Source organism: Thunnus albacares, chromosome 21 (genome assembly GCF_914725855.1).
Source record: "Thunnus albacares chromosome 21, fThuAlb1.1, whole genome shotgun sequence".
Lineage (NCBI taxonomy): Eukaryota > Metazoa > Chordata > Actinopteri > Scombriformes > Scombridae > Thunnus > Thunnus albacares.
Genome location: NC_058126.1, coordinates 1479407 through 1503964, shown reverse-complemented (window position 1 = coordinate 1503964; position 24558 = coordinate 1479407). Strand labels below are relative to the sequence as shown.

The window sequence follows — 24558 nt, the reverse complement described above, 5'->3', positions numbered from 1 at the left end:
TATGAATACTTTGTTCTCATGCTAACTTTATTGTTTTCATGCTAACTTTATTGTTCTCATGCTAACTTTATTGTTTTCATGCTAACTTTATTGTTTTCATGCTAAATTCATTGTTTCATGCTAATGTTACTTTATTGTTTTCACACTAACTTTGTCTTCACGCTAACCTTATTGTTTTCACGCTAACATTATTGTTTTCACGCTAACATTATTTTGTTTTCATGCTAACTTTATTTCATTGTTTTCATGCTAACTTCATTTTATTGTTTTCATGCTAACTTTATTTTATTGTTTTCATGTTAACTTTATTTTCATGCCAATGTTACTTTATTATTTTCACACTAACTTTATTGTTTTCATGCTAACTTTATTGTTTCATGCTAACTTTATTGTTTTCATGCTAACGTTACTTGTGTGAGGGGGCGGAGCTTCTGTGCTGCTGGTTGATGGTTTCGGACACATTCAGGTACTTTTCCACTACCTGTAGCACTAACTTTGTGTAGTCTGTGTTAGCACTATCACTGCTACTAGCTAGTAACTCCATCAGTAATAAAAGCTTGTTGTGGCAGAACTACTTTATCTCTGTCAGTGTGATTACAGACAGCACTGATACTGTTGCACTGTGAGAACACAGAAATGAGTCTGAGTAGAATCAGAACATTTTATTTTACTTCATGTTGTTTAATTTTTTGACTTCATACTTTCATACTTGACATGATAAAGTAAAACATATCAAACAAGGACGTCTCCCTAAACCTACCCAGACCTTTACTAGAGCGTGGTGACATCATAAAACATGTTTATTTTCAGGCAGTGATGTGTAACAGTGTCGGTGCAGACAGATGTGGTCCTGCTGATGTGTTGATCTGGAGTTCATGAAGCAGGTTGAAACGGAGATGTCTCGCTGATCCTTTTTGTTTGATTTTGAAAAATCAAGGTATGAAAATGTCTTGAAATGTCTCAAATTTTAATAGGGGAGTTAAATGATTTAAATGAGATGGCATCTGTTTGTTTTATCAATCACTGCAGATTTACTGTATTTGTCTGTGAAATAGTTCAGCTAACTGTGACCATGTTTACCTGGAAGAACATTTTTTGCTTCAGCATTTTAGTTTTTAATGAAACAGATGAAACTTTTACTCGAATGTGTTCTGATAGAGATCAGAAGCAGAAACACTTCCTTCTTCTTCCAGACATCAGGAGCCAGATGTGTTCACCAAACAAAGAGTTGGAGGCCTTAACTCATAATTATGAGAAAAAAATCTCGTACTTATGAGATATTAAGTCACAACTATGAGATAAGGCCTCCGTTTTTGTTTTTGTTTGTTGGTGAATGCAGCGAACTGATGCGTACACACACACAGAAACAAATATATACGCTGTTTCCTGCACCTGAGCTGGAGTCTATAAACACAGACTCACACTGACTTTGTTTCTCTAAAGCTCTGAAGATGGAGATGAAATAAAAGACGAGATGGAGACTTTTAGTAAAACGTTGTTTATCACCGACTGCACTGATTGTGTGATTTTCATGTGTTTACAGAGAGATCAGTAAAATGCCAATCAAAGGTGCAATTATAAATGTAATACTGATTAATTTTATCATTCTTTTAATTTACAAAGGAGTCAGTGTTTTATTGTTGTTCTTATCGTTTTTATTTTATCCTTATCTGTGACACAGCTTGTAAAGTCGGTTCAGATATGAGCTACAGGCTAATTATTGATTATATTTCTGAGATCTCACTGCTGATGACGGTTTACAGTCCATGTGATGAATTAATGATATGACGATATAAACAGCTGTTCTGCTGTCGGAGAACCTCGCCGGTGAAACTGAACTTGTTCTTCTTCTTTGCTGTTTATTTCATGGACAGGTGTACAGACAGGTGCAGCAGGCAGCATGTTGATATGAAAACAGCTGATTAAGGGCGTTTTCATCCATTTATGGATAATTGTGGGACTGGAAATGAGGCTCATGTTCCACAGTGACTGAGATTTATAAAACAGAACCATGTGTACGTACAGCTTTATAAATCTGACAGAATGAATGCGTCTGTATATTTCTGGCGTATGAAACTATAGTTTGTGCATCTGGCCTCCTGAGTTCCCGTCTGTATTTTCTGTTGCGGAGGATTTTATATTCGCTGGCCACCTCGGCGGTGCTCTTACTGTGAAATGTGTGGGTGCATATGTACTATAAGGATCAATGATGTCACCGCAGCCTCCACTCTGCTGGTGAGGAGCATCCACGAGCCGGAGCACTCATGCGCGAGGAGTGTGCGTGTGTGTGCATGTGTGTGTGTGTGTGCGTGTGTGTGCATGCACCGCTCACGTCTCTGTGTTTCTGGATGTGTGTGTTTGATCCTGAGCCAAGAATAACACAGCTGTCTGGTTCATGTCTGCGTTTTGTCTGAACTTATGTAACATCAGCTGATGGCAGAGAAGAAGAGTCAGACTGGACGGGACTGACCCTCCCAGTCCACCTTCTGATTTTAATTATTCTGATCTAAAGGAAAGAAGAGTTAAATGTCTCTTTTAAATGAAAAGAGATGATGTTTTCTAGAAATGCAGCTCAGTAAATAATGTGGCAACTATTTTCATGATCAATAAATCTGCAGATTATTTCTTCATTTTTTAGTCATCAAAATGTGAAAAAAATAGTGAAAAATGCTCGTTATAATTTCCTACAGCTCAAAGTTATATGTTTGTTTTATTGGACCAACAGTCCAAAATCCAAAGATAGTCAGTTTACTCTGAATTAAAGGTCCAATAAACAACATTCAACCTGACTGGATGTCAGCAAACATTATATTTGCTATGTAAAGACATAGAGGAGTAATGATGACCTGAGCAGAGAATGAAGTCGCTCTCCCTCTGCGTTTGTTGTCATCTGAGCTTCTCTTCTTCTTTGTTTTGGTCGCCGCACCTGCCGCACATGCATGTTAGTGCATGTGAGCATGCATGTTAGTGCATGTGAGCGTGCATGTGAGTCCCTCTGTGTCCTCCATGTCTGTTTCCAACATGGCGGCGGCGTCACAAACTTTCTCAAATTACAGCTAAACGGTTCACTAAAATATGTTCCTGGATATATAGAAACAGAATCTTTGTCCATATCTGATCTGAGTTTTGTGAGCTGTCAACTTTCTTTTTTTTCCTCCCAACTTTATTGAGTAAACAGCACGTTTGTTTTGGTCTGAGATGTTGGTGCTATAGTGCGACATCTAGAGGCTGAATGTCATGTATTGCGACTTTGAGGCAAAGAAAAGCAACAAATCATCACATTTAAGAAGCTGAAACCATCAAAATGTTTGATGTTTTTGCTTGAAAAATGTGTGTCGTGCTGTATTTCTACCAATAAGTCGGTGATTCTTAACTCTCCTTCAGCCCTGAAGTGTGATGGTCGGCCTCCAATCAATCCCATGAAAACAGAGTCGTCTGGCAGCCGGTTAGTTGGTGAACTAACCAAGCTAACCGCTAACTCACTAGCATTAGTCACAACAGCTCCTGCAGCTTCTGTTTTCTCTCTGAGAAATATTCCAGCACATAAACTCTGTTTTTATATCAAATAAGATATAACATGTTCATGTAAGGTGGTTGCTAAGGTGGTTGCTAAGGTGGTTGCTAAGGTGTTTCCATGTGTTGTTCAGCTCCAACATGTACGGATGGATTTGAGAAGTTGACATTTGGAGTAAAGAAGGAGAAAAAGAAGTGAAATCCTGCTACTATAGTTTGTTTACGTAGCCTCCGGAGCCGGAGGAAGCTTCCTGAAGCTGACCAATCAGAACACAGTGGGCTCATCAGGAGGCGGGGCCTTAAAGAGACAGGAGCTAAAACGGCCTGTTTCAGACAGAGGCTGAACTGAGGGGCTGCAACTGGGAAAAAAATCATAAAAATGCCGACATTTTCCAGAACCGTCTACAAACCAATCAGTGTCAAGTACAGAGAGACGCAGCCCACAGAGATGAAACTCTTTACCAACCAGATCAACTGTAACAACATCACAAAACATGAACCTTAGTTCAGACTTTCAGGTGTGAAAAGGTCCAGAGTTTATTCAGACCTGTATTAGTATCACGGCCTCCGATAGCTTCGTCCACTCACAGCTTAGCTCTGTCAGGACGGCTTGCTATTGGACAACAGTGCAAATTTGCAGGTCAAAGTTCACCAAAGCAAAAACATTGCACTGTATTTACTCCCCCTCCTGCAGCCAATCTACAAGCCGCTGTAACTCGATGTCACCTTTTTAAACGCCGGTGTGTTCAGACTCAAGCACATTAGTTTACTTTCTACAGGCTACGATTTAAGAAAGGTTTAAAGAATTTAAAACTGATTGTACAGTCAGTCAGACAGTCAGGGTTGTGTTGTCACGGCCACAAAAAAAGAAACATTTGGTTCAACCTTGTGACCAGCAGCATATAAAGCTGATGACATACCTGAGGTGAGTACGCTGTGCAGTCTGGGAGAGAGAGAGCTGCCTCTCCTCCAGCCTCTCTTAAATATGGCGGCACTGATCAGCTGATGAGGAGCATCTGAGAGAGAAGAGAAGAACATGAAGGAGAGGAGAGTGTAACACCTCCCACCCTCAGTTACTGATTATTCTTTATTTTACCACACATAATAATAAAAAAGAAAGATCAGACGACCAGACGTTCACCTCAGACTGGTTCGAAGCCAGAATAAAGTCATAAATAAAAGCCTCTCTTTTAATTGCAGAGTGAGCGTGCTGATGATGGTTGAACTGGGTGTTTTCCATCAGCTCCGACCTCCAGCTGCTTCAACGACCAGTTTAAACGGCACAGAAGTATCAGCCAGCAGGTCTTTAATCTGCTGGACCGTCAGACCACATGAACCAACGGGTCAGTTAAACGTGTTCGAGCCCTCATGGAGTTACGAGACACCAAAACACAGCTGCAGCGGTGAAACACAAAACCTACATTACAAACAAACTGAGCACTTTGTCCTTTGCACCAAACTCTACAAATAAAACACAGCTCAGGTTTTTATAAATCATCTGAAATTAAGGACATTTTACTAAATAGTGAAGCTCGTAAATCATCATGTAACAATAAAACAAACCTGCTTGTTTCTGCAGCTTTGACCTCATCCTCCACACAGTTGATTTATCAGAATATAACTTTTCATACAGTAGCTCCAACTGAAGGTGACGTACACATGAGAAAAACATCACAAATAAGAAAAATTACTATAAATAATAGAACGAAGAAGAAGAATAAAACATTAAATAATGAGACGTTAAAGTGCAGTAAACATACACATGCAGCTGCTCTTCATTCAGGTTCCTCATATGAACTCCCAGTATATGTATATATGTAGATATAAATATAAATAAAGTATATTTTTTTCTTTTAAGTCCCTGTGAGTGATGCTGTCGTCCACGTCTTCACAACAAACTCTCATCTAACATTTTAACATCTTTTCATTTATTATTTTTAAATCTTTTGTTGCTGCGTGAAGCTGAAGAAACGTTGAAATCAGCTGGTTTACATCACAACTAACTTTTTTTTAAAGAAACAAGAAAATTGTAAAAAAAATAAATAAAATAAAATGAAATATTTGACTTTTCTTTCCTTCCTCTCCCAGCTGCTGATTACCCATCATGCCTCTGTGTCACTGGTGTCCATCTGATTGAAGTAACAACCGTACTGGTTGTACTGGAGGAGCAGAGGAGTGTTTCTGTCTCTCTCATTACATTCCTGCCTTTGTATTTAAACATCCGGGCTCTCTCTCTCTCTCTCTCTCTCTCTCTCTCTCTCTCTCTCTCTCTCTCTCTCTCTCTCTCTCTCTCTCTCTCTCTCTCTCTTTAGGAGCCATTTTGGACTCAGTTCAGCTCTGTTGCACCAAACAGCGTCAAGCACGTCAGAGCGACAGGTACCACTTCCGGTCAAGATTATCACAATAAAGCTTGCAAAAGACATGGCTTCTATGTGGTCTTGTAATTAGTGCAAATAGTAAATTACAGTTATGGTTACATCTTTAGCTTTTATTTTGTGTTCCCTAATGTTTTGTATTTATTAAAAACATTTTAATGTAAAAAATCATTATATTGAAATAATAAAATGAATAAAACATTAACTTTATAATACAGATAACACCAGACGGCAGTAATATTTGCTGTTTTTTGTGTATTTTTTGTGTATTTCAGTGAGGTTTTGCTTCAGCTGCACAATCATAAAGAACCAGAAAATAAAACAAGAACATAAAAGTTTGTCTCAATTAAACGACTCAGTCCGTCCACTCAAGAACAGGATGCCTCAGTGTGATCTTCTTCTTCTTCTTCTTCTTCTTCTTCTTCTTCTTCTTCTTCTCTGTGCAGTTTGTTTTCAACATTTCTCACCTTAAATCTCAGTTGAACACCTGGACGCACCTGCAGGACTCATGACATCACAGCTAGTTTGGAGCCAATCGTGGTGCAGTATGCAAATGACACAAGCGTGACGGTGAGCACGAACACTGAGATGGACTTCACGGTGAAGGACGAGACGTCTGGCGTCCAACATTTACAGATTCACAGATTCTAAATTTTTACATGAAGGAGGAGAAGATGTTGTTAGATCTTTTAAAGAGATAATTAAACTTTTATTTGGTGAAAATTCAAAGCACGTAAATAATGTAAAAGATCAATCATCTCAGATGACGTTTGGCTGCTTGGTCCACAGATCCTGATGCAGCCAACAGCTTCAACTAAGCTTTTACTTTGAAAGAGGAAGCGGCTGGATTGATGCTGATGAGCGCAGCTTGACGGAAACAGGCTGCATGTTTGTCCCAGCAGCCCAGAGAGAGAGAGAGAGAGAGAGAGAGAGAGAGAGAGAGAGAGAGAGAGAGAGAGAGAGAGAGAGGACGAGCTGCGGCGGAGGGAAAGAAAGAAAGAAAGAGAGAGAGAGGGAGGGAGAGACGGGCAGAGGAGCGCAGGTCTGCGGGCTGTTTTCACGCCTCTTTGTGGCTGTGTGTCTGCGGGCTGCTTTGGGAACTATCAGCGGGCAGTGACTGTCAGTGACCCCGGGCTGAGCCGCCGCCGCCGCCGCTGCTGTCCGCCCCCGCATGGCTCCGGGTCCGCTGGGAACTTCTCCGTAGAGCCGTGCGGGTCTGGTGCGTTTTGGAGGAGCAGCAGGAGAAGGAGAAGGAGAAGGAGAAGGAGAAGGAGGAGGAGGAGGAGGAGGAGGCTGCTGGCTGGATTATTACACACTTACACACACACACACACACATACACACACACACACACAAAAGCCCACCGGACAAAAAACGCCACAGCTCTCCCAGCCTGGCTGCGGGTCGCGGTTTTACGCAGCGTCCCTCTGCGCTTGTGGAACTTGTGTTTTTAAATGTTGGAGGAGGATCCGGCGGACAGCAGGACGCAACCTGGCGGACACTAGAGGGAATATGTGGCTCTCCTGGCTGACTTGTGCACTTCTGCTGGGAACTTTGTGTGCAGGTAAAGAGAAGAGCGGAGAGCTGGCCTGTTTGTGCTGTTTGTTCTGTGGGTGAAAGGGCTGCAGGTTGCAACACTGCGCGTCCTCTGAAAGCCAGAATATCACACACACACACACACACACACACACACACATACAGCGTGAGGCTTTCAGCTGTACCAAGTGTATGCATATTGCAGGAATATGAGGCGGGTTTTATGCGTGTTTGTTTGCGGCGTTTCTCAGCAGCTGCACACGTGAAAGCGCAGATATGTTGAGAGGTTTGAACAATGAAAAGTCCTCATTAGAAACCTTGTATGAATATTATCAGCTGTGTTTTGGGGCCGTGTAGTATTTTTCCAGCAGCAGCAGCAGCAGCACATGGCGAGAAAAAGCAGAGCAGGACTGAAGGAATATTATCCTTCTTCTAGAGAAGCAAACAAGCCAGCTGCACTGATCCGATAGTATATTTATATATTGTGAATATTGTAGGAATATTAAAGGTTTGCTCCTCTGTGACAGACTGTGTGTGTGTGTGTGTGTGTGTGTGTGTGTGTGTGTGTGTGTGTGTGTGCTCAGATTAAAGGTGGACTGAGGATCCTGACGCTCCAGTGTCCTCATGTTGCACCGAACATGGCTGCACAAAATATCGCTGTGAAGCAGAAAGATGATGATGATTGGTTTTCATGTTTTGATGCTTTCGCTGTCAGCAGGAGCAGTCACTGTCCGTGCGCGTGTGCGCGCGTACGTGCGTGCGTGACTGTGCGCGCCTGCGCGTGCGTGTGCAGCTCCATTGTCTGCTCAGGCATGCAGGCGGATCAATAATCGATCAGCAGAGCGGCAGCGGAGCTCGCGCCTCCCTCTTTATAACCGGACAGATTTCATGTTTGTGTTTTTTTTTTTTTTTTTGCCTCCCTGCACGCGCTCCTCGGTGCCGCCCGCGCGCGTTTTTACTACGCGGCGCACGGCGGGCGGATGAATGAAGCAGCTCGGTCATGTGGCCTCGTAGTAGTGGAGGAGGAGGCGTGTGCGCGTGCGTGCTGGAAAAATACTACACACGCGCGCGCGCACGTTTTTGTGAGGTTCCAGTGAGATTATTGTATCAGGCTGTTCTGTGATATTTCTGTTCTACTGGTTTGAATATGGAGCTTTATTGTGCTTCATTTCCACTTTACCTGCAATATTTCTATCATACTGATGCGGATTTTTGCTCTTTTGCATGAAAAATAAGCATAAAAACCACACATATGTCAAGATATTTCTAAAACAGTGTCCAACAGTGAGATCAGTGGTGATTTCCGGTTGTATGTCTGTGTTATTGTTACTGCTGTGACAGTCAACACTGACATTACTGACTTCTATCAGGCTGCAGATCCAAGACATTATAACATATTTTTATAACAACAAAATTCAAGTAATATCTTTAATATCTTTTAGCCAACAATGAGATGATGGTGACTTTATCACACTTTGTGCTGTTATGTTTAACTTTCTTATTATATGTCTATAATATTTCTGTGGATTTGACGTCTGTGGTGACTTTCACGCTGGTTCGGTGTTGAATCAATAATGTTTTAAGTTACTTTCTAAGAGCAGGTGACCAACAGTGAGATGCTAGTGAGCTCAGCTTGCTTCATGATGTTATATAGGAGCTCATGTGTGACTTCTTTAATATCAGTGATGTCATATTTCACTGTTTCTGCAGGTTAAATTCATCACATTGACTGTGTTTTATTTACAGAGGAACTCCGTTAATCTTCTTCTGGTATTTCTATAATATTTCTGTTTAGTTGCTGTGAGATCATAGTGATTATATTCAATATGCTTCATATGTATTTGTGTGATGTCGGTGCAAACACACATTAATGATAAACAGGTGATATTTACTTTTACTGGCAGACAAGATTGTTTCTAAATGATCACTGTAGTCACTTTTAATACGTCAAGATAAACATGCTGCTCTACTTATATTATTTATATATATGTATATATATATATATATATTATATATTACAGTATGAGTCCTGAGGTGCTGCAGCGGTCAGTCAGAACAAAAGGAATGTTTATCAGCTGTTGAGGAAAACGCTCACAGCTGTACTTTACCTCCAGATCAATACACACACACACACACACACACACACAACATACACAACAATATTAAGAATTTAAATTTCTGATCAGCGACTGCAGGAGTTAAACATCATGATGTCTTCACTTGGGCTTCAATTAATGATTCATTATCAAATATGCTGACATTCATTATTATTATTATTATTATTATTATAAAATGTCACAGTGAGTCAGTGTGAACTCATGAAGGACTTCCTGTCGTCTCTAACTTATATTATTATAACTGAAGGATTATAGAATAATGATTTGAGCTGCAGTGAAACATTAACAGACGCAGCTGTGATGCATGTTTGTTGTTTGCCAACTGAGAAGAAGAAGAAGAAGAAGAGATGTGGCTGTTTTCAGTAGTTCAGGTGTTTCTCTGTGAGACTGAATCATCACATCAGCTGAAACTTCTTCAAACCCACAAAAAACTTTATTTCAGATTCTAGCTGGAGCTCCGTAAGTTCACAGATGTTACATGTGTCGGACTGAATTTGGGGGTTTAAAATGATGCAGCAGGTTCGATGGACAACATATCAACATATGAACGTGTTGCTACTTTAACTCGTCGTGTTGTTTGATGTAAATGTGAGAAAGTATCTGCAGCGTTGTTGTGCTTCTCAGCGCTCGGCTCCCTGCAGGCCTGAACACCAGCAGAGGGGCGAGGGGGCATGATGGGGGGATGGGCTGCCCATAGGCAAGATTTAAAGGGCCAGTGCCCTTTTTTTTTTTCACGGCTCCCCTAAGATTGATGACATGAGGTCAAGAGGAGGAGGGAGGAGGAGGTAGGAGGAGGAGGAGGGGGGGGGGGGGGGGGGGGGGGGGACTGGGTCAAGAGCAGATCTGTGGGGAGAAACTGAGGAGCTGGAGGAGCGCTGACTGCAAGAAATAAAGATAAAACAGAAACCTTTTCTACTGAAATATGTCAACAACTAGCAGCTGGATTACTGTTCATGTTCACCAGAGGATGAATCCTCCTGACTCTTCATGATTTTAAAGCTTATATTCATATTTCTGCGTTAAGTGTGTCAGAATGTAACTCCACGTCGTACTTTTCTCCTACAAGTTTCCTGTTTAGGAATAATTGTTGCTAATTACAGAGAAAATAGAGACACCGTACAGTTCCTACAATCAGGAAAATATAAAATGTGTGTAGACAAGCATAAAATTCAACACATGAAATAAACTTTACATTTGCTTTTCCTCTATTTTCCATGAAATTAGCACTAAATTACAGAGAAATGATCAAGTAATTACCCGGAGCTGTATTTCACAGGTCTGTAACTTTAAATAATTTGGTGATAATTTCAAAGTAAACTTTCTTTCATGTGTTAAACTGATTGACAAATGTAATTGTTTCACCTGATCAGCTGAGCTGCTGTGAATGACTAAATGACTACAGTTACACCAATAATTAAGTGGTATTAATTAATGAAGTGTAAGAATTGAAAATTGTTTCTTGCACCAGACAAAAGTCTTCTCAGGACTCTTACTGGAAATGATTTGAAAATGATGAATCTGATTAAATAATTGACTGATATATATTTATTTGACTGTATGAACAACACATCAAAAAACAACCTGTAGTTACGTTTTACGCCATCTAGTGGCCGTAGTCAGAACGAGCAGAGGAGCGTCATAAAAAAACAACAAATCACTGTAAAACAATAATGATGTTTTATGATGTGACGACGCTGTGGTGACCGTCTGGTCAGGTTTAGGGGAAAGATTGATCGATTGATTTGATTTATTGAACGGGACAATGTGCAGTATTTAAGCATAAATGATGCAACGCGCCGTAGTTAGCTTGAAGCTAATTTGCATCCGTAGTTAGTCCAACACAATCAAAACATAGAACAGCACAACAACAAACAAACAAACAAACACACAGAACACACCATAGAAAATACAAAGCTGCACACGACACATCACATACACCCACGATGACACATCACAGATCATGATTTGGGTTAAAACGACCCCTTAAAAAGTGGTTTATACTTCCTTAAAGTTACGCAACCTTCATCGTCATGGCAACAGTAAACACCTCAATGTTACAGTTTTTAAAAAAAAATGTCCCAACTCGACCGTCAGGACCATGACAGTCGCGGTTGGAAGCAGGAAGTAAACGGTGGTCTGCTGCCATCCACCATGTAGACGTCCAACACGTCACCTCACGCTGACATCATCTCAAACTTCCCCGGGTCGTCGTGGTTACTAACTAAAGGTCATTTCTGTACTCTGGTTTTTCTTGCTGGTATGAATGATTGTACGGATGCTGCTCAGTAAGTCGATGATGGAATCGTTACTGTAGTGAACGTTGTCTGTGACCCCGACTGATGGTGCCGCTAGAAGACGTGATCAGTCAGCGGAGGAAGCTGAACGTCATGGTGGGCATGAGTTTGTTTGTTTGTTTGTTTTTTAGCTCGGGGTGCATCATGAGACCGTTAGGAGTGTGATGAGGCTTCAACAACATCCTGCAGCCAAACAAACACAACAAGTGAGGTCAGACGTCAGGACGTGTGCTTTGTTTTATTGGGACATGTTGGTCCGTTAGTAGTGAAAATGGCTGAAACGCAGATCACACATGATCGTTACTTTGGTAAAACTGCAGCTCTTCTGTGCACACGTCTCAAGTCACAAGCGTGATGTTTGTTTTGATATTGAGAGGAAATGATCTCATGCTTTATAAAGTTTAGGTGTTTGTCCAAAACCACAAAATATTCAATTTACTACAATGTTCAGAGAAGAAAAAGCTGCAAATATTCACATTTGACAAACTTCAACAAGACATTGTTTGGATTTTTTACTTTAAAACATTTTGAAATGATGAATCAGTTATCAAAAAGGTTTGATTGACTAATCTATTAATTGAATAGTGTTGTAGTGCTGACGTGTTTTTAATCAGATAGTAGTACTAGTTAGTAGATCAGTTCACTGCTGGTTTGGATCCAAACATGAAGACAAATCAGCAGAAAGATCCTTTAAAGACATTGACAGAACTGAAGCCTGATTAATGAAAGTTAATTAATTTAATCAGTTTTTCAAAGAGAAATGTGTAATCAGTAATTGATTACAGTTTTCAGGTAACTTCCTGTGAGGAATCAGACTCGATGTGTCGGCAGCTGAGAACATACAGCACCGAACTGACCTGAATATAAGACGACCTCCTTTTTCAGACTTTCAGACTTTAAAGATGAGAAACTCTTATATGACCCACCTCTTTCAACCAGAATATCCAGGACAAATATATTGTCTTCTATTCATATGACACTATACTGTTTATAAGGGACATAATAGTTCAATAACTGATGTTACAGTCTTGTCATTAATAATCCTCCATAGCAGCACTCCTGCTAACTGCGCTAACTGTAATTCTGTTTTAATGATCATTTTCTAGCTTGTCTATTTTAACATTTTAATGTCAGTCTTGTTTCTTTTCAGATGAATGTTTTTTTATGTTCCAGTGTAGTTCGGATGTCCGGCGGCTGCAGTGTCGACGTTTCGTTACGCTCTTTGCTTCCTCTAATATACGACTGTAGCTCAGCTGACCTGCTTTCTCAGCGATCAATACTGAGGTTTTTTTTTTTTATTATAACCCACCTCCACACGCACACATATACATCGTTAGCCTTGGGAGAGGCCTGCAGAGATTTCTTTGTGTTTTCTGCTGTGAAGAAAATAAATAGAAGACGGTCATGTGTTGTAGAATTAAACATTCCTGCAGGCTGGAGAACAGAAACCCGGATTTAAATATGTTTTGAATTTGTTCTAACTTCAGGATTTCCTTCAGTGGTTTCCAAGTTTTTCCTCACAAGACATGATGCTGAGCTGGAACCATAGACTGTATAAAAATAACGGACGTTGCCATGGTGACGTCACCCATTGGTTCGTGGACTCGAGTTTGGCATTTTGGTCGTCGGCATCTTGTTTTTTTTGGAGCCAGAAGTGACCATATTAGGACGAGAGGGTGGAGCTAACCCTGACGCTAGCTAGCTAGCTAGCTTGGTCAGAAAGGTGCATCCGTAATTTTGACCTGAAACAAAATGTACCAGAGAAACCGAACAGCCGAGTCTTTAGAGGGTGTTTTAATACAACCGAGAGAACAGTCTGAGAACGAGATCGTTTTAATTGCTTCTATATTTCTGATGTTGGTGAATCTAGTCTGTGCATCGTTTCAAACCAGGTGATTGATGGTGATTCGATGATGTCATCAGACTCTGATCCGTCTCACTGCAGTTTGAATGTCCAGAGAGACTTTTCATAGATTAAGCCTGAGCAGTCTGCTGCAGGACCACTGTCATAACTCTCTCTGTAACACACACACACACACATATACACACACATACACACACACATATACACACACATACACACACACATATACACATACACACACACATTGGCAAACATACAAAACGTACACAGAGAAACACATAAAAGTCATTAGCAGAGAGCTGCTTTGCGTCGTGTTTATTCTGACTTGCAGCTCAGCAGTTAAAGAACCAAGAAATAAAAACCATGTGTAATAAACTGGTTACAACCAGATTAATATAACAGCCTGATTGTTGTAGATAAAACATCTTAACGGGCTTTCAGTTCAATAGTAAACATATAAAATTATACATCAGTGTTTCATGTCAGTCTTGTATAAATCAAACATATTTTAATTCCTCTAAAGCAACACAGAGATCCTGCAGTCAAAGGGTCAAAACCAGGATTTAAAACTACTAAGATCATCAGTCGCAGCTGCAGTTACCTCAAAGAAAGATTTTTTTAACATTAATATTTGGATTTTTCATATTTTACATTTTTATTTAGCTGTTCAAGGACATTTTCTGCAGATTTTATTTAAATGGATTTTAAAGGAAAATCAAAACTGAACTCACCAAAAACTGTTTCAGGACTATTTATCGTCTTCAGTATCAGATTCAATTTCCAAGAAACTTCCTGAGAAATTATTAGTAAATTGCAGCCCTATGAAATGAAGTATGACCATTTTATTTTTACATGAAGGTGTAAAAGCCGTTTCAAAGCAATACTAAGTTATTTTATTTATGTTGATCTAATCCTAAAATACCACAACTCACCATAAAAACACCCAACGTGTGTAGTTTTAACTGTCGAATGTAAAACAAATATTAATCAGATTCAAATTCATTATGAGATCAATAATCATTATAATGAAGATATTTCTGCAGCCTGATGCGTCTGTAATATTGCTGCCTTGTGTCTTTCTCTGGGTGAATATTGCAGTAAAACTCAGCTGTAAGACATTGATTTTACAGGAGCTTCGACAAACAGGGGATTGTGTACAAAGATGTTTTCCCAGAGGAAGACTCTCCACTCGGTTCTGCAGCTCGAAGCACCAGAAATGTGTTAAAACCTGTACGAGAGCTTGTCTGTGAATGATGAAGCAGATGGTGATGATGTGAAACCTTTGTTGTTTTGAATATTTCGGGAGGACTTTTAGGATTTTTATAATAAAATCAGGAAATAAAAGTCACAGTTTTTCTTGCTGCTTGTCAGTTTCTATCCAGTCTTCATTTGAAATAGACTCGCTGTGATAATCCTTCTGTAAACTGTCTCCAGTCTGTTCTGTCAATTCTTCACTCACTTCTATTTTAATCGGGTGAAGAAATGTCAGAGACTGATATCCAGAAGTATCACATAGTGTAAATATATTTAAGTTTTTTTGTTCACCAGGTTTGGATGCTTTGATGGTCACATAATCCCAGATTATTGCAGCCAAGAATGTTTGATTCTGCAGCAGCTTTTCTTAAAAACTGCGATACAGTTTGTGATGTTTTATGTCTTTTTGTGGTAAAATTGCAAACAAAAGAAAATAATGCAATTTTTTAAAAACTGCTACCAGTGAAGAGTCATATGTAATGACTTCCTGGATTAAAAAGCATCCTGCAGATCACAGAAACATCTATATTTCAGCTGAACATGAGAACCATGAGGACTCAAAGTTCTATGAAATACTGTACTTGAGTTCCATTTATAACCTTTATTAAATAAACTTTCAGTTCAACATCAGCAGCAAATAAAATCATCAATAATGTTATGTTGTTATGTCTTCTGACTCACTGAATCAAACCTCATTCAGGAACATTTCGGGAACATTTCGGGAATTGTTTTGCTCGTCTATGGCGTCATGTTTGTTGGCACCACACCAAAAGCCACGATTGGTCCAAACCACAAGCAGCTGTTGATTTGGACGTTTCATGCAGAAACGTTGTGATAATTCAGCAAAAATTGCAAACAAACTCTGGCAAATATTGTGGAGATTTCTTGAAATTTGCGTTAATTATTTCCTGGAGGGACTGTAATCGATCAGGTTTCTCAATAAGCAGTCAGTTACCGTGAGGGACAACACACACAGTAGGTTTCACCTGATAAGCTGTGCAGGCATGTGTGTGTGTGTGTGTGTGTGTGTGTTTGTGTGTACTTGGACAGATAAAGTGTTATCTAGCTTGTGCTATTTAGGCCCAAAGCTCACTGTGCAACAATAGAAACGTAGGACACTTTATCAAAACACGCAAACAAACGCTGCAGGGATGTTCACTTCCTTTCAAACTGTCCAATCAGACTCCAGCATGCTCCGTGGTCATGTTATAGAATGTCAACAGTAAACGGCAGAGTGTTGTGTTTGCATTGTGTTTGCTCGGCTGTAAAGTTTGGAGCCTCGCTGTGACAGATGGAGGGTCCACGACTCTCTTTCATTGACAAACTGATGGCTCCCAGGGGCCCAGACTGCCACCCCTCCCCCCCTCCCTCCCCCCGTCCCCCTTCACTTTTTTGTTTCCTCTCTCGGCCTCCTCTCTCTCCCTCGAGGACCAGAGGAATGACTCTCTCTCGCTGCCATTTGTCCGGGGATCGGGGGCCCAGTCTGGGAGTGTGTCCTGTCTGGGGTTTCAGATGGTGGGGGCAGATGTTGTCTGGACAACAACAACAACACGCACAAAAACGGGTGTTGGTTGTCCCGTCTGGTAGTTTCTCTCTGGCAAAGTTGAAGTTGTTGGGGCTGTGTTTGTGAGGTCCTCCAGGGGTCATTTTAGGGGTGTTCCTTCGGTCTCAAATTTGATTTTAGGGGTTCTTTAGAGGTTCCTGGGCTGTATTTGGGGGTTTAAAGTGTTTAAAGTGGATTCAGGTGTTTTTTGAAGGACAGCATTGATGGTGTTCTTTGTCCTGGGGGGCAGCTATGTGTCCTCTAGTGGGTTCCTGGGCCCCTCGACAAGGGATCCTGGATGTCACAGGGGTCAGTGGTCCTTTGATGGGGTGTAGGGGTTTTCTAACGGTTCCAGGGCTACTTGGAGGGGTTTCAGGTGTCCTTGATAGGACTGCAGAGCTTTTTCAAGGACTTGAACAGGTTCTTGAGGAGGTCCTCAGCATTTCTAGGGTGTTCTAGGGATTCTTGATGGGGGTCCATCTGAGTGTCTTTAGATTTTTAGGGTGTCTTGACAGAGTTTAGAGATTCATTAACTGGTGGAAGAAGTATTCAGATCTTTTACTGCAGTAAAAGATCCATTACAGCAAAATACTCCATTACAAGTAATGCAGCATCATATATGATATACATACAGTAGAGACAGAGGGTCACAAGGTGTCTTGACACTGTTGCAGCATCTACACCTTCAAACAAGCCCTTTAATTCCAAGGCAACCATCATAGCCTTTCATAGGACTATATGAAAGCTGCTCGAGGCCCTTTTCCAGGGACTTGGTGGGTCTGTTATTCAAAGATGAGACAGTGAGTTGAAGAGAAAGTATTAGAAGAGGAGGACAACATGGAGGAAAAGAAGGAAACGCCTTTATTGCTTCTCTCATGCAAAGGTGACACCAAACACCAGCCAGTATGTAAGAGTTATTCTGCTGCTTCTTAAGCAGGTTCTTTGGTTCTATCAATATGCGACTGCCAGAGAGTTCTAGCTATGATTCACTGTGGTCTTGTAAATGATGATGCAGTTCTATGGTTTCTTACGGGGTTTTGTATGAAGGTTTTGGGTTTGATTGGGGTTTTTATGGTTTATAGGTTTGTGGGAACACAGACAGATAAATAATAGTATTCTCTTTATCAACTTCTAAGTGTTTGGTTTCATTTTCTTTCTCATATCCTACACAGCAGCTTAAATAGACGCCTGCTGACAGATCCACAGAGCTGCAGCTGTTTGCGGCTCACAGGTTTACAAATATACAGATGTTGGCTGTAATTCATATTCCAGCACAATGAGCATATGTGCAGAATGTGTTGACTGTTCCCATGTGAACAAGCTAACAGATGGCTGCAGGTGTAATCTGCAAAGAGCATATGTACAGAAATATACACAGGAAATCTGCAAGGACACTGAGATCACAGAGAGAGTAGCTCAGGACAAGACGAGGATTCAGAGACGAGGCTTCGACTGTTATGAGGAAGGCTTTTCTGTTTTTTACTCAAACATTAGTCGTCCTTCTTGTTCCTTCACAAACATAATTAACTCAACTATACAGACGGATTCAAATTCTAGTATTAATCTCAAAAAGAAAGCTAGTAAGTGGACCTTGTGTGTGAGATGTTTTCTCTCCGAGCGAACCGTACATGAAATTAAAAATAAAGTGAGAGAGGATGAAGGCTGAACAGAGAGACAACAGAGAAATAAAGAGATGCTGTCGTCTAGTTTTTTTGTTCTCTCTGTCGCTCTCCAGCGATGAGGCCCTCTGTCTTGGAGGTCAACTCTATTGTCTGCAGCCCTCTTTGCTGCCACGGCCGACCACACTGTGATTGATGGCACTTACGGCTGTGTGTGTGTGTGTGTGTGTGTGTGTGTGTGTGTGTGTGTGTGTTAGCGTGGAAAGGGTGTGAGATTTGGTTAAGGACGAGCTCTAGTACTCTTTCTTTCCCCTCCTCCTCCTCCTCTTATCATTTCCACAGAGAATGGTACAGCAGTGTTGAGGTTGACTTGTGAGTGGCTATAAATAGAGGCGTGTGTGTGTGTGTGTGTGTGTGTGTGTGTGTGTGAGTGGGTGGGTTTGGGGGGGGGGGGCATTTTGGGATCTAGCTGGATGGAAGCCAGGACTTGGCTGAGAGGAGGAGGAGAGGTGAACAGAGTAGGTAACAGTAGTAAAACAGCTTTGCAGTGAAATTAGTTCATTTCAACAGAGGAAGTAAACGTCTCCTTCATCTCTTTCATAAACAACGTTAGTGACACTCAGTAATCTCTCTCCTGGTTGAACCATCAGAACAAAACATGAACAACTGCGTTAGAAAAAAAGTCAAAGCTACAAACCTGTGGACATAAAAACTTTGAGGTCAGAGTTAATCACGACTCCCAGCGTGCAATTCTGCAAGAAACATCCAATAACAGAGATTACGATGTGTTAGGAAAACTGATTTTAGAGTCCGCAGCTTAAATCATCTCTGACGTATATCCCTCTGCTCCTCAGTCTGATCTATACAGTGAGTGTTGAACGTGTTGGTTGTGTCTCGTAGTGATGAACCTACGAGAGAATCATCAGAGACTCTGCAGCTCCTCTCGGCTTTACGGAGCTTTATAGTGAGTTTCAGCTCATTCTGGTTCACTCTCAGCGCTCTCATAGCGTCGTTTTGGGCCGCAGCAGGCAGACACAGTTAGCTGTAGACTAGCTGGTGAACATAGTGGAGCATTTAGCAGCTAAAGAGCCAGATATTTCCCTCAGGAGTTGGTAGAGAGTAAAAACAGAAGCTAAAAGAGAGTGAATATTGGACTTACATTCACCAGGTGGACAGAAACACGACTCCACATGAATGATAATGTTGCTCCGTAACTGCTGGATGTGGAAATAAAGCAACTGTTTGCTAACATGTTAGCCTCAACTACTCTATAAGCTGATAATATGACAGAAGTCATGTTTAGAGACTATTCTGCTGAAAACAAGTGGACAAAAAACATCATTTCAAGCAGCTTTAACCAAATTGAAACTACAAAGGATCAAGAATAGAACCCTGAGGAACCCCACAAGTAATTATTGACATTATCAATGTGATGATCATGTTGTAACTGCTGGATGTGGAAATAAGCAACTGTTTGCTAACAAGTTCAACATGTCAACTTAAAAGCTGATGATATGTCAGTGTTGAGTTGACTTCTTGTTTCTGAGGAAAACTTGTGGACAAAAACTCAGTTATTGCAGGTTTAAGTGTAGTATTTGACTAAACGTACCACTTTTTTTTGTAATTTAGGGGAACTTTTGGCGAGTTGTTTAGTCTGGTTGGTTTTTTCTTCTCGATGCAATTTGGGCAGATGTGAACACAGCAATCGTACCAATCAGACCAAAACAACCATCCATTCACCAGGTGGACAGAAACACGACTCCACATGAATGATAATGTTGCTCCGTAACTGCTGGATGTAGAAATAAGCAACTGTTTGCTAACAAGTTCAACATATCAACTTAAAAGCTGATGATTAATAGAGGTTCAGATTTTTGGGTGCTGCTACTGGCTTTCCCTCCACATCATACAGAACGTTCACACACATTAGACCATCGTATATGACAGTTGTGATGACGGTAATGATCTCAACCCTGCAGTAGGCATCACATGACTGCAGTATTGTGGTAATCACAGCCCTACCCGTCCACTCAAATGACGGAAAAACACGATTTCCCAGAAACAAAGTTGAAATATTTAAAATTAGTGTCCAGAACGTAAACTTTTATGATGGTTACATTATCCAGGAGGGTCCTGAGCTTCTACGTTGGGATTAAATAAACCCATGAATACAGAAAGAGGATGCAAGAAGGACACCAGGTTCGTTCTTACCTGGCATGTACGAACATTCACCAACTTACTCACACTGATGAAATTCATCAGAAAACACCAGTTTGACCTGAAATCATATCGTGTCTTCATCTGAATGAATGTAGAGTTTGAATACGGCACCTCAAACAGATCGAAACTCAATGCTTAATTAATATTCTACATAAAAAGATGAACAGCTGAGTGTGTGTGTGTGTGTGTGTGTGTGTGTGTGTGTGTGTGGAAGAGATGTGGATATCACAAAGGCATTAATAATATGGATTTATGTGTCTGTGAGTGAAGAGTTCCCATGGCTTTGCATCTCATATGTTGCCCTCTGATCCCAGTAACATATGCACACACACACACACACACACACACACACACACACACACACACACACTTGGACCTGCCAGATGCCTGTGTGTGTGTGTGTGTGTGTGTGTGTGTGTGTGTGTGACCTCTGACCCTCATGTCTGCAGCGAACAAAGGCTCTTAATAATTGGTATGTGGTCATTTTGCATGATAAAGTCGCTCACACACACACACACACACACACACACATATTGAGACGTGGTTTCATTTGCATTTCACACACGTCTGCATCCACATCATGAAGGAAGCACAGGAGGTCAGAGGTCACACACTTTAGACATGTTAATGTGTGTGTGATGTGATTAGATGGTGTGAGTTGTTGCAGCTGGAAGACGCGACTGAAACACTGTGAGAATGTGACGTCCTGATTTTCATAACAATACTACAGCTGCTGCTGGATTATGATACGAACGTCTGTGTTCATTCGTGTTTTCATAGTTTCGTCCGTCATTTCTAACAGTGATCATGATGCTGTACTCAATCAAGTTAATGTTTCCATCTCTGCTTTTTACTTTTATACCATATCGTTGCTGATGCAGTAACTCTTTACTTTACAGAGTAATCTGCAGGTATTTAATGGCGTTGTGCAGAGACGGTGATGCACTTTGGTGCAAATTCTAAGAAAATATACATACTCATTATATTTAGGTTCATACGTAGTTACTTAGCTAATGAGGACATTTCTTTGACAGGGTTATATAATGTGGTATTATACAGGAAATGTGCTCGTTACAGAGTTTTTAATAAACAACCTAATATGCTAATATGTAGTTTGACACATAAAACTACACACTGAGTGTTTTCTGTCAGTCAAAGAACTGTAAAGAGTCCAATTTATTAAGAATTTTAGCAAATTAACAACACAAATATAATGAATCTTATCACTTTTGTCAGTTTTTTTCTTATAATTTGTACCAAATTGCAGCATCCTCTCTGTAAAATGTCAAATACCTGCAAATTACTCGGAATAACCAAGTGGTTTTTATGCCTAAACCTAACCAGACCTTAACCACGGCGATGTCACGATACTGCACGTTGAAAAAATGAGGCTAAAGAAGTATCCATTGCGTTAAAAAGTGAGGGCAAGGACCGGCGCGGGCAGCAAACAGACGGTTTGGTATTTTTCTGACCTTGATGACATGTGTTTCCTGTCTGTGTGGTGTTGTGGCGTCCAGCGCTGCATTGAACGGTGAACCGCGTCTGTTTCTGAAGTAAAAGTCACTCTGCTGCCACTCGGTGATTTTAGCAACTAAAAACAAACTAAACACTTGTTGTAAATGAGCTGAAATAACTGATTAATGCATGAAATATAAACAAGTTTAATTAAACTCCCTCCAAACAAAATCAGCACAGAAAATAACGTTAAAAGCATCTGAACTGATTCTGACAGTATCTGCTGTCCACAGCTGTTTATCCTTCATGTTCATTAAATCTCTGCTGATATGTCGACGAGTCCGAAGCCTCTAAGAACCTCAACACACGTCAGACTCTCGCTCGGTTATAACTTCATATTCTGCTTTTCATGGAGGAGACGTCGGTCGGCAGCTCATCAGCCTCTTTTCCAACTTTCTATTCAGCTAAAGTAGCGTCTCATGTTTTATTCATGATTCACGCCGTGCAATTCAAACGCTGTTGTGTCACATTAATTACTAAATTATGTGACCATGTAGGAGGTGAGATGCTGTAGAGTTATGGTCCCATCATGAGTATTATTGGATGCCCCCCCCCCCCCCCCCCCCCCCCCCCACTTCAGAACTCTACCTGGGACCAGTTAGAGACAGCTAGAGAACACATTTCCACTTATAACCACATTTAGCTGCTAATTTTACTGAAGTAAAGGATCTGAATGCTTCTTCCACCGCTGTATGACATCATCACCGCGTGTATTCACGAACACACACACACACACACACCTGATTAGCATATATATTATCCGTGTGTGTGTGTGTGTGTGTGTGTGTGTGTGTGTGTGTGTGTGTGACCTTTCCACCCACAGATCATGTGGTGTGATGTTATTGTGTGTCTCTCTGTGTCTCAGGTCCCCCTCACAGGCCCGCCGTCGCCATGGAAACGCCCGTCGCTTGTATGGGAAAAATGCCACAAAGTGAACGCTCCGACACGGCGACGGTGGTGATGTTAGTCGGTGTGTGAACAAGTCGTGGTTCGATGGGTCAGAACAGGGTTTAAATCACAGATCAATTAACAAACTCATTGTTGACGTCATCACTGACCCCCCCCCCCACCCCATCCCCCCAACGTACACCTACACACGGTGGTCCTCCACTGCTGAAACGATTAAAAGATTAATTGATTAGTTGATTTGACAGAAAAATTAATTTGCATTGATTAATCATTTTAAACAAAAATGGACTTCAACATGTTATAGACTGATCAATCAATGGATTATTAAAGAGAGTGATTACAGTGTTCAAAGGTGCTTGATGAGGGTCCATCACAGTGTTTTAGGGTGTTGTGTGACTTGTTGACAGTCATTATTATAACAGTGGTGAAAGAAATACTTTACTGCAGTAAAAGTACATAAGTATTATGAGCTTGATGTAGTTAAAGTATTGCAGTAAAAGTACATAAGTATTATGAGCTTCATGTAGTTAATAGGGGTGTGACCGAATACAAATACATTATTCGGCAAAGCACAAATAGTGGGTTTTATACGAATATTTGTTTCATACAAATGTTTTAAAAATTATTTGTTTTTGGGAAGAAAAAAAACCCAACATGTCAGATACCAGTCTGCAGGTCGTTATCTGAGTGTCTCTGCTGTTACATCTATCAGTCCCAACGGACTCTCCATCACCTGTTGTTCCTCTTCTCCTTTCCACAAAGTTAGGTTGTAAAAAAAATAGACAATAAATGAAAAATGCAAAGCAAGAATCACCTTTGAAGTTCTTCCCTACATGTTAAACGCTGTGCTGTCTCTGTGTTCTGGGTGTATAAATAGGTAGAAGTCTGTCTGCAATGAGTAAAGTTTTATCTCAGTAGTCAGTGCAGTCGTCTCTGATCTGAGACTCCAGTTAGAGACCCGGTGTGGGGACGTCGTCCTTCATAAGGTAGTTTATCCATGAACATTTATTATAACACTTTAATTTTCTAAAATGAAAAGTGTAATAACTACGAAAACAGGATTTTTATTCGAATACAAATACAAATACTGTGTTCTCTGCACATCCTTAGTAGTTTAAGTTTAGAGGGAAAAATCACTATTTGGTGGAGCTGTTAACAACTCATAGACATGTGAAATGTGACCCCGACTACACACTGCTTTTTGTAAGACGTCAAAAGACAAAAAGGTTGGAAACCACTGGTTTCATCTTTAACAATGTGTTGTATTTTAAAAGCTTGTTATATTATCCATTGTGTCAAATCTTCATCTGAAAAGTAACTAAAGCTGTCAAATAAATGTAGTGGAGTAGAAAGTACAATATTTCCCTCTGAAATGTAGAAAGTAGCATCACATGGAAATACTCAAGTAAAGTACAAGTACCTCAAAACTGTACTTAAGTACTGTACTTGAGTAAATGTACTTAGTTACTTTGCATCACTGGTCTTCACAGTAATTGATTGTTTGATGGTTTTATTCCTGCTTTACAACAAAACAACCTGAAACAATCCAAAAATATGTTTTATTTCTCTCATTCATTGCTTTGTTCTCGCTCTCTCTCTTCATTCACCCTCTAGCTCGCTCACGCTCTCTTTCCCTTTTTTAAACGAGTCGATAATCAGACAACAAAGCCGAACTTTACTTCTTAACATTAACAGTGAGGCTGTTAAATTTCACTTTTAACTTTAACATTAACGAACGAAGGGAAATGTCCTCCTCTCCTCCTCGGTCGATACTGGAGCACTTCCTTGTTTTGTGAATG

General features: G+C 40.6%; 1 protein-coding gene and 1 long non-coding RNA gene across 2 annotated transcripts in view; both read left to right on the top strand.

The window, feature by feature from the left end:
* Window positions 1-359: 359 nt before the first annotated feature.
* Window positions 360-6005, top strand: LOC122972300. Its single transcript, XR_006399708.1, has 3 exons — window positions 360-466; window positions 811-937; window positions 5826-6005. It is a non-coding gene; the product is annotated as an uncharacterized LOC122972300 (long non-coding RNA).
* A 1199-nt stretch (window positions 6006-7204) lies between these two features.
* Window positions 7205-24558, top strand: part of acvr2ba (activin A receptor type 2Ba) — a 39013-nt gene continuing 21659 nt past the window's right edge. The window contains exon 1 of the mRNA XM_044339224.1: window positions 7205-7452. Coding sequence (XP_044195159.1) covers window positions 7401-7452 — 52 coding nt within the window. The 5' untranslated portion in view covers window positions 7205-7400. The remainder of the gene's footprint in view (window positions 7453-24558) is intronic.